We start from the raw sequence: 10,752 nt of genomic DNA, 5'->3' as shown, positions 1-10,752 counted from the left end.
TCCTGTTTTTGGTTAAAAGACCACAAAAAAATCTTTCGACTTCGACAATACAGAGATATTTTAAGAAAATGGTAAGAATTCTTGTTTCATTTAAAGTCTCAGAACATGCAATAAATTACACAATAAATTCCTGTTGTGCAAATGAGCAAACATTAGAATTCTGACATGCTAATGCAAGAGGAGTGAACAATATCAAAATTATATTTATATATTTATTCAGTTTATTTTCTCCTTCCGGACGTTATTACAGCAGATTTCACGTGAACTTCATCACTTTTGCAACATCAACAACATCAGAAAAAGAAAAAAAAAAGGGTTGACGGGTAGAAACCATTTGGCTTGTAAAATTCCTGTCCCCAGAATCAACATCTCATTACAACACGTTAGGGATTATAAAAATGTACCATAACTTTACAAACGTCTATTGTTAGGATGGTGAAATTTATTTCAAAGCATTGCCATGGATCCCCACCCACATATTTGAATGAGCTCACTTGAAAGGAAAGTGGCCAAAAAAAAGAAAGGTGGAGAATACAAAACGTATGCTATATATTCAGTGGGTTAAAGCCTATCAACCAATAAGCATTTGACCATTTTTATTTACTATCCTACTTGCTCCAAAGAACAAGGTAGCTATTTATTCTTTTCAATTGTTTGGTATGAAGTCTGATACTATTGTTTTATCATGGAATTTCCACAGGTTACCACTAGTTATTATATATTTAAGAACTGTTTTTAATCCAACATTGAACAGAATCAAAGTTTAAATTGTTCCATTTTTACAAAGATTGTTCTGAAAGGTTTTATTGGAGCCATCTTGAGCACTATAACATGCAATTAATTTACACATTTATTGACATTACACTTTTAGTGGACTTGGAATAACTTGAAGAAAAATGATTAGAAAACTAGACGGCAGCTTCCGTCGCCAGGTGGGTCCTCATGTGTGTTTTCAGACAGTGGCTCTGAGTAAAGGCTTTGTCACACAGGATACACTTGTATGGTCTCTCCCCATTGTGGGTCCTCATGTGGACTGTCAGGTATGTTTTACGAGCACAAGCTTTCCCACAAATCCCACAAACAAACGGTTTACTGCCTGAGTGGACTCTCATGTGATTATCCAAATTCGCCTTGCGCTTGAAGGACCAGCCGCAGTCTGGGCAGTGGTATGGCGTCTCCCCGGTGTGGACTCGCATGTGAATGGTCAAAGGTCCTTTGGTGATAAAGCCCTTTCCACATTCGCCGCAGCGATACGGCTTGTCATTAGTGTGCGTTCTCATGTGGATCTGCAGCTGCTTGCTGGTGAGGTACATTTTGCAGCAAACGTCACATAGGTACGATCTCTCCCTTGTCGTGTGAATCTTCTCGTGTTGCCTCAGGGTCCCGGGGAGTTTGAAACGCCTGCCACAAACCTGACAGCTATGAGGTCTTTCCCCAGAATGGGTCATCTTGTGGCGCGTTAGAGATCTGTAGTTGCTGAGGGATTTACCGCACACGCCACAGAGCAATCTCTTGATTTTGCTCCGTGTCTTGCAGCGAGATTGCTCTCCTGAGTGGGCGGCCACATGCTCGTTCAAGCTGAGGATGCTGAGGAAAGTCTCCCCACAAATGTGGCAGTCATTAGATCTGTGATGACTCTCGAGATGATCCTTCAACGAATCCACAAAACTTTCTCCACACAGCCCACAAATACTTCCTGGATCATCCATGTGACTCCAGGCATGTTTAGCAAACTCCAGTTCTGATTGGTGCTGTGCTCTGCAGACTTTGCAGGATAGAACAGCGTTGGTCTGAACCTTTGTCTCAGGGGCCTTTGACTCAGGGGTCTTTGACTCAGGGGTCTTTGACTGAAGTTCAGGTTCACTTCCTTTCAGTTCCTTGCTCTCATTTGGTCTCCACTTGTCATCACTGATTTTCTCCACTTCTTCCTCCCTGTCGATGTCAATGTTACCCTCAGCCACAGATTTTGACATCCCATGATCTTCATCATCATCATCATCCATCATTTCCATCGCTTTTTGGACTGTTGATTTACGAGATATAAAATTATCTCTGCTGCCTTCCACTTGCTGAGCTGTGCTGTGGAAATCAAACACATATATTCAATAATTTTCTCCTGAGTATTTTCAAAAATATAAAGTTAAAACCTAAATTAATGTCTTAGAATATTATCTATTTTCAATGTACCAATCTGGAATTCATTTGGATCAAAACAGCCCCGTACAATGGTCAGGCTATATTGTTCACCGAAGTTTTTTATTTATTTTTTACTGTAGGTGGACAAAATTCATCATCTATCTCCAACTTATAAAGCTGATGGAAACAACCAGGAATATCACTTTGATGAATCCAAATAAAGGTGCAGCTTCATTTTATATTGTGAAATATTCAAAAATAAATAAAAAGGATAATGTGAAATATGATGACGATAACAATTTTCCCTAATTCTATAAAAACTACAGAATAAACAGCTCCACTCACCTTCTTTCATAACAGTGCACCATGGTAGAGTCTTCATTGTGTTTTGACTCATCAATATTTTCCTGACATTCTTTTGGTGTCTGCAAAAATAAGGAAAAAGAAGTGATTTGATCAGCAATATATACGTGATACAAACTGTCAAACAGCACAAATTGATTCTTTATTTTTAAAGGCAAGACCCCCAAAAATAAAACACATTACCCTCACTCTGATGTAGAGTGTAGACTTGCTCCTTGTCGTGGAGCTAATGTTCCTGTGAATTTCATCTGGGGTCACTGTCTTTATGTTCAGCAGTCGTAAACGCCGACCCCGGTCAGCAATCAACATGTCAAAATGGCTGTTGTCTCCAGACAGTTGTGGGAAGGTGGATTTTAGTAAGTTTAGAAACTCTGTTTCCTTCAAGCCTCGAGCAAACTTCAGCCTCAGCGTTGGCCCTTTATTGAGAACTCACAGCCAAACGAGAGACAGAATGTTATGAAAGCAAAATGAACATATGTCAGCAAATACAAGATTTGTGAAAATACTGGAACATAGAGTGACTGGTACACCATTCCGATACATACCAGGACACTGGTTTTATTGAGCAGCCTAAATTCATAATAGTGTACTATGTGAGTGGACCCTTTAAACCAGATCACAACTTGACACAATCATAAACCTTTTCTAATAATTAATTTACACTTACTACATTTTGAGAGTATGTCACCCTGAGAGTCCTGCAGGATCTGGATCTTGAGATCAACATGAGTTTGGGTTTCAGTAATTTGAGGTCTGAAATTTCTCATCTTCCTATGCTGAACAGACCTGAAAGAGGAAGATCAACTCCAGCTTAATTATAGGAGTCTGTTACCAACAGTAAGATAATTCTTCTTTTCTTTTCAGCTTTTCGATTCAGGGGTCGCCACAGCGAATTAGTTGCCTCCATCTAATCCTGTCTTCTGCATCCTCTTCTCTCACACCAACTACCTTCATGTCCGCTTTCACTACATCCATAAACCTCCTCTTTGGTCTTCCTCTACGCCTCCTGCCTGGCAGTTCAAAACTCAGCATCCTTCTACCAATATATTCACTATTTCTCCTCTGGACATGTCCAAACCATCTTAGTCTGGCCTCTCTGACTTTATCTCCAAACCTCTAACATGTGCTGTCCCTCTGATGTACTCATTCCTGATCCTATCCTTCCTGGTCACTCCCAGAGAGAACCTCAGCATCTTCATCTCTGCTACCTCCAGCTCTGTCTCCTGTCTTTTCCTCAGTGACACTGTCTCTAGACCAAACAACATTGCTGGTCTCACCACAGTTTTGTACACCTTTCCTTTCATTTTAGCTGAAACTCTTCTATCACACATCACACCTGACACTTTCCTCCACCCATTCCATCCTGGACATGCTTCTTCACCTCTTTTCCTCACTCTCCATTGCTCTGGACTGTTGACCCTAAGTACTTAAAATCCTCCACCTTCTTGATCTCTTCTCCCTGTAACCTCACTCTTCCACTTGGGTCCCTCTCATTCACACACATGTACTCTGTCTTACTGCGTCTAACCTTCATTCCTCTCCTTTCCAGGACAAACCTCCACCTCTCTAGATTCTCTCTCTCTAGCTTTCTTAACAGTAAGATAAGTGAATCACATTAAAATGTGGAGGGTGTTTAAATCCTGGTGTACATGCTTACAGTTTTATGTAATTATATATAATTACATTTGAATTCTTTCCACAAGGGAAATACAGTTAAGCAGGCAGCATGGCATCCTTCACAGGTTATACGTAAAATGACAACAACAAAAAAAGATAACAATGGAAGAGATTGATAAAGCTATCTTGGTCATTTCTCTAAAGATTAAACTTCTCTAGTAAACCAGTTCAAAAATAGAGAATATGCAGTATTTCACAAAACGATTTGAAAATGACTTTTTTTCCCCCGATTCCTTGCGTGTACGTAAGCACAAATGACAACAAATGACAATTAAAGAGAACCTTGACTGAGCTTGATCAGTCGGGTTTTCCTCATTCTGGGCAGACCCCTCCTCATCTTCACCTTCCTCTTCCTTCTCAGGCCCGAGGCTCGTGCTACACTTCACACCTGGAAATGAAAAAGATTTAATAAAGCTTCATTATTACAATTTATTGGACACACATAGATATAACTTACTAGCAATTTATCAGCAATAATCAAATCAGTAGAAAAACATACAATACATTAAACAGTTTTTCAAAAACATTGAAAAAATGTTTGTATAATTAATACTAAAGTCTCTAAACAGAAGTCATCGGATTAGGATTAGAGTTTGCAAATACAAGAGAGCTGAAATACTGTATTAGAAGATTCCTAGCGATCTTTATGTAAAGTAAGAATATAACTTAATTGGAAGAAAGCTAAATGAAAGAGGAAATTGTAATTTGGTGTAAGAAATGTCCGTATTAAAAGTAAATATTACATTTGATAGAAATTTAAACCGACCAGGTTCATTCAGAGGCTGGAGGAGAGCCTCCAACTGCCTCCTCTGCCGCTCGATCTCCTGCCTGAATCCCGAAGCCTCCTCCTCGTACCCCGCTACGATTCTCTCCACGGCCCCCAAGATGTCCTGCGTGGCGGCAGCGAGTCTCTCGGTGACAAATCCTCTCAGGATATCACCTTTAGACATTTTATCCTTAAATTCTACGGCGCTTCGCTTGTAGCTATCGCGGTAGTTCAAGCGGAAGATGTTATCGTTTTATTTACGAGATGCACAAGCGTCCGTACGCGCATTATGTCATCCGACTAGAAACGTAGAACCAAGATAAATGTTCCACCTCCGTCTGCAGGAGACATACTGTATAATGATTCTAGCCAGTTGTACATGTTCAACACATGAAAAAATATGAAGTAAAATATGTGACATCGTGGAAACATACATTTACAAGTAAAACTTAAAATCCCGCCAAACTAAATGACACACAAGGTACTCTCAGTTTCACATCCGTGGCTTTTTCTTTCATTACAGACATTATTTCGCAAGTATACAAGAAACATGGGGGGTTAGAATTAATAAACACACATTTATTAATTCAGAAAATAAGTGATGATTGGTTGGAAGAGATTGTAAATATATGATTAACAATTACTGGCCTAAAAGACACAATATTAAAGAAAAACAGGAAACACCAGTCACTTAAATTAAACAGAACATCTCTTTGTGGAGATCATTACCATTGTTATGTAGTTTACACAGAGCTGTGGACTGCTGGTAATAAGATTTAATATCACTACTTATTTAATGAGGGTCTTTTTGAACATGCAGAGTTTCAAGCAAAACTTCAGAACAAAAATGCCACAATGTCATAATTTCTCTTTAATCATACTTTTTAAAAAAACTTCTGATCATCATTACTCATCATCTTCCTTGTTTCCTTCCTCTATCACCTTCTCTCTTTCAATTTTCACAGGCATACTTGACTTTCTGGACTTCTTCTTTGGAATAGGCTCATAGAACTCCCACTGCCATTGGTGAGTAGTTGGTGGACTTGTGCAAGCCTTCCCGTTCTTTACATCAGTGATAGCATAGTCACAGGACACCGGCTGACTGTTGGAGCTTGAAACTGGGATGTTGGCACAATGGAGGGAATCACATTCAGCTTGTTTAGTGTGGAGACAGAGCAAACTTTGACAGTGTTTGGTTTTCTCATTTGCAGGAACCACCATAGGAATGAGGGAGGGAAGCGACCCCAGTGATGAAGCATGAACTGGGATGAGTGAAGAAGGAGTCAAGGCTTGTTTGTGCAAACCAGATCTGGAGTCACTCCAGGCGAAGCTCTGCTTGGGGCTTTGACTTGAAGTCGAGGGTTGACATTGTGGAGAAGGAGGAGGGGAATAAGTTTGAGGGAGCACAGACTTCTGGTCGTCATAATGGGAGGTTTCGTCATCATTAAAACCATTTGTCAAAGTGTGTACATGCACTAGTGTCTGTTTATCATCATTTTGTTTCCAAAGTTTGTTGCTGATGTCTTTCTCCCTGCACACCTGTGTGTGAGTGTTGTGAATATTTTTGCGAGCACATTTCTCCTTGTGTGTTTGTGTATCAGAGTGTAAACCTGTGTGTGGATCACTATGGGCATGCACATCTCTGCTGGTGAGCGTGTGTAGCCTTGGGTTTGGGTTAGCGCTGTGTCGATTTCGGCTGCGCAGTGAGCTGAAGACCATGGTGCATCCTGCCACCGTGCAGCGATGTTTGATTTTCAGATGAACAGCATTGTAGTGGATCTTAAGTGTTCCTGCAGGAAGCAAAGCATGCTCTCGTTAGCCACTACTGGAGACAGTAATAATGTCCAATCAATATCTGTATAAAAGAAGCTAGAAGGACAGGATATTTGAGTCGTGGCCTTTGGAAATGAAACAAGTTACACAGATTGAATCAAGCTTGTATTTCAAGTTGTTGCAGACGAGTAAATCAGTTGTAGACAGCCTCAAACTAACCTGGAGTCACAAGAAAAGGATCAGTCCATGCTTAGCCCTAAATGAAAGGTCAACCACAGAACTCAGATGGAACCCTTGAATCAACCGTTGTGAAAATTCAAATGAAAAATTTCAACAGGGCTTAAAGTTGTATCTTATGGATCAAGATGAGTGGATGACCTGGAATCAGTCAAAACCTGTGTGAACCTGAACAAGACATTTACTCAATGAACCTGATGCGTAGACAATATTCATACCTTTGTCATAAAAGCTTTTCCCACAGACGCCACAACTGACCCTCCCCTTCCGACCTCCTGCAGGTGAACGAGATGGGAGAGAGCAGAGGGAAGATGGCAGAGGATGGAGGGAGGATGAAGAGGATGGAAGCACGTGGAGAGAGGAGGAAAACTGGGGTGATGGGAGAGGACAGATGAAAGAAGAAGAGAAAGATGGAAGAGGATCGAGAGAGAAGGGAGAGGTTTTTTGGAACTTCTGGGAAGTCATGGGAGAGGAGACAGGGGAGGAAATCAAAGGATGAACAGAGGAGGCAGTGATAAGTGTGGAGTTTAGGAAAGAAGAGAGGGAAAAAATGTTGTCCTGGGAGGCCAGTTCCATATGAAAGCCAACCTTCTTGTCATCGTTGAACAGGGGGTCCTGACGCCATATTGATGGAGCTGGGTTTGGCTTATCAGGGTCTCCTTTTATTTCTAAATACAGATTGGACTGCTCCAAACTTGGATCATTCTCTTGCTCTGTTCTTCCTCCTTCCTGCCTGTGTCTCTCAGCCACTTTGGGTTTCTGTTGACACTGTGTTAGCATTCTAGAATGAACCACCTCCTAACGAAAAAGAAAACAACGGGAGCAATTGTCAAACTGAAAGTGCTTTCTGTATAGTTCCTTGTTGGGTTCTAGAAGTAAACTTTCATTTACCCTTTTCGGAGGAACCAAAGAGTTGAAGTCAGAGCTGGGAAATTGAAAAGGTAAAAGCAAAGACCGTCCATCAGAAAAGTTCTCCACCGGGTGGATAGAGTCGTCTTGGTCTACAGTCTTATATTCTTTAAAACAGCAGACTCTAGCCACTAAATGTGAACCTCCTTGACTCCCCCCGTTCTGGTCTGTGAATGTGCCAATGTTTGACTGAAAGCTCTCAGGATAAGGGCCTCGGTCTGTGTGGGAAAGGTGATGGACAGCTTTCAGAGCCTGGACTGTCATCAACTCGACTATGGGACGTGTCTCACCAAAGCGAAGGAACTGTTTGAGGATGAGTAGCTCTTCTTCGGGAGTCACCATCACCCAGCAGTCTAAAACCTGCCCACGAGGAAACTGGAGAGAAATTAGCTTCAATGTGAAATGATGCCAATGTGAACTTAAGTTTATTTTAAACATCGGGTGAAATAAACCAGGAAAAGGGAACATAAATTGTCAATGGTAGTTAAATTGTATGTACAATTGGGAAACTTCTTGGAGGAATTCAGCATGATCCAGACAAAGTAAGCAGATGATAAGAAGAAATGCAAAATATATCATGCGGCATCTCCATAGCGACATGACTATGTGTAAAAAATAACATCCCAGGACAGAACAAGGAAAATTAACTGAAGCACATTCAGCTTTTTCTTCTTTTTTATGTGTGTAACTTTTTTTTATATATCATCCGCTGAAAATATTCTGCAGACATATAACAGGAACAACTGGATTATATCCAAAGAAGTAGTCAATAGGGGGGAAGAAAACATATATTTTTAAATGACAAGCAAGCATTATGGTGTACCAATATTTGAAGATATGTATATGAAACTTGGAGTATATTTTCCATATAAATTTAAACCTAATATAATACAGTTCTAATCTGTAGTATCATTCGGCCTTGGCATTAGCATGTGGTTTACTACGGGTTATTCTAGGTTTTATTACCAGACAGCAAATTTAAATGTAATGTTATATACTGGACTGTATAAGATTTACCTGTAGCATGTACCCTCTAACATAATCCCCCAAACTCCAGCCCAATGTGTTCAGTATGTGGCTGACCTAAAAATAATAAAAGAGCAATGTCAGACATCATGTGATTTATTGAGAAATTATACAGACAGGTAGTCAATTTAAAGACTTATTAAGGCTAATTGGGTATATTATATCAATTTCATTTCGTGAAACCTTCAAAAAGTTACACATACCTGCTCTGAGGTGAGGATGCTGTAGAGACGGTCTAACAGAATCTTTAGCTGAACAGGAATGGCCTGAGTTCCGTATAAGACCAGGGAGCTCAGATCAAATACCAGCCCAGGAAGGGCCACCTCCACCAGCCCGCAGCTGGAGGGTTGCTGGGCCTGAAAATGGAGCTTTTCCATGGCTGGGGAAGGAATGGATGAAATTAATACTTGATAAATAAATTGGATAATAATTCTTTTTTTAAAAAGTAAGTTATTGAACAATATCTGTGATGATTTTCAGTCATCCAGGTTATGGTAGATCTCCATATTGAATAAAATGAACTGAACTTCCAAGAAAAGCTAGAGGACATTTAGCCTCTTGTCCAAGAGGCTTCTTCATTTGGGACCAGCTGGTGGGGAGCTCCAGATGTTACAGGATGATTGTTGAATCATTTGCTCCCCACAGTCATGCAAATGAGGTTTGAGCTTCCCATGGAAGGGACCCAAAACTGCTTTGTGGAAGACAGCCGATGGCGGAGCCTTCCTCCTCTTTTAAGGGATGGTCAATGAAGTTCGATGTAGAGGGATTCTTTACCTCCTCTGTCAAACCTGTCTTCAATGGTCAAAATGTGAATCTTTTTATCTGAAAACTAATAGCTGTTGTCCTTCAGGTGCTGATGAACTGCCCTGAAGAGTTTTATCTTTTGTTTTGTTGCCATCCGGTTGTGGTAGTTATTTTGTCTTCCCAGTGCAGTTGTCTGCACTGAACTGCCTCCACTATAGAGTAATATAATTAAATATATTTCTCAGCGCAACAGTTGAGCAGCTGTGTTAAAAACACAAAGAGAGGACGACAGGTGTGTGAATGTGTGTGCATATATTCTCTCCAGATGCTTTCGTTGATGCGATGACAACGACACCTGTCTTCATGTCACAGGAGCACCTGAACACATCTGCAGTCTTTATGGATGAAGTCCAATATTGTGTCATTGTCAGACTGCATAGTTTCTTTAAGGCATCAGACCTCAGAGTAACAACAAGAATTTGAACATTTTCTCCTTCACTGTTTTGTTAAGCTGTATGAAGCTTTATGTTGTATATCCTAAGATAACCTAAGAGTCAAAAAGTGCAATTACCGGTACTGTGTGTACAGATGACTTTGTGAGATTACATTATAATACTTTTATAGAAAATAAAAAATGTATAGAAAATAAAAAATCTTTACTAATATATCAAATACATTGTGATGACAGTAGAATCTTTCATCTATGAATGCCTACACATCTGTATATAACCACACAAGCATCTCACATTGGTTCTGATACACTAATCACAGTTAACTGACTTTTTAAATTCCCAAATATTTTGAGCTAATATCAGCTAAACTGTTCACATGAGACGGATTTATCACCAGGTACATTGAGCATTCAGTACTTACTTTCATGCTCATTGCATTTCAAATGCTTCTAACAAAATGTGACATTAATTATTATAATTATTTTTATTAAATGTATTTACCAGAGGTATAGTGAGTTAATTCATTGTTCTTTGATTTATATATATATATATGTATATATATATATATATATACTGTATATATATACTGTATATATATATATATATATATATATATATATATATATACTGTATATATATACTGTATATATATATATATAAATCTTTACA

General features: G+C 39.6%; 1 protein-coding gene across 2 annotated transcripts; it reads right to left on the bottom strand.

Annotated features, from left to right (window-relative positions):
- Positions 1-222: 222 nt before the first annotated feature.
- LOC137590471 (zinc finger protein 37-like) lies at positions 223-5,205 on the bottom strand. Of its 2 annotated transcripts, none has more exons than XM_068308108.1 (6): positions 4,943-5,205; positions 4,459-4,564; positions 3,167-3,285; positions 2,683-2,927; positions 2,482-2,561; positions 223-2,079 (listed from the first exon to the last, which is right to left on the bottom strand). In XM_068308108.1, exons 1-6 carry the CDS (start codon positions 5,124-5,126, stop codon positions 909-911), a joined length of 1,905 nt encoding a protein of 634 aa, XP_068164209.1. In that variant the 5' UTR covers positions 5,127-5,205; the 3' UTR covers positions 223-908. The 2 variants fall into 2 exon arrangements, with proteins under 2 accessions (XP_068164209.1, XP_068164210.1); XM_068308109.1 differs by having other exon boundaries at positions 2,689-2,927.
- Between the last annotated feature and the right edge of the window lie 5,547 nt (positions 5,206-10,752).

This window comes from Antennarius striatus, chromosome 23 (genome assembly GCF_040054535.1).
Source record: "Antennarius striatus isolate MH-2024 chromosome 23, ASM4005453v1, whole genome shotgun sequence".
In the NCBI taxonomy this organism is placed as follows: Eukaryota; Metazoa; Chordata; class Actinopteri; order Lophiiformes; family Antennariidae; genus Antennarius; species Antennarius striatus.
This window is presented reverse-complemented; position numbering and strand designations above follow the sequence as displayed.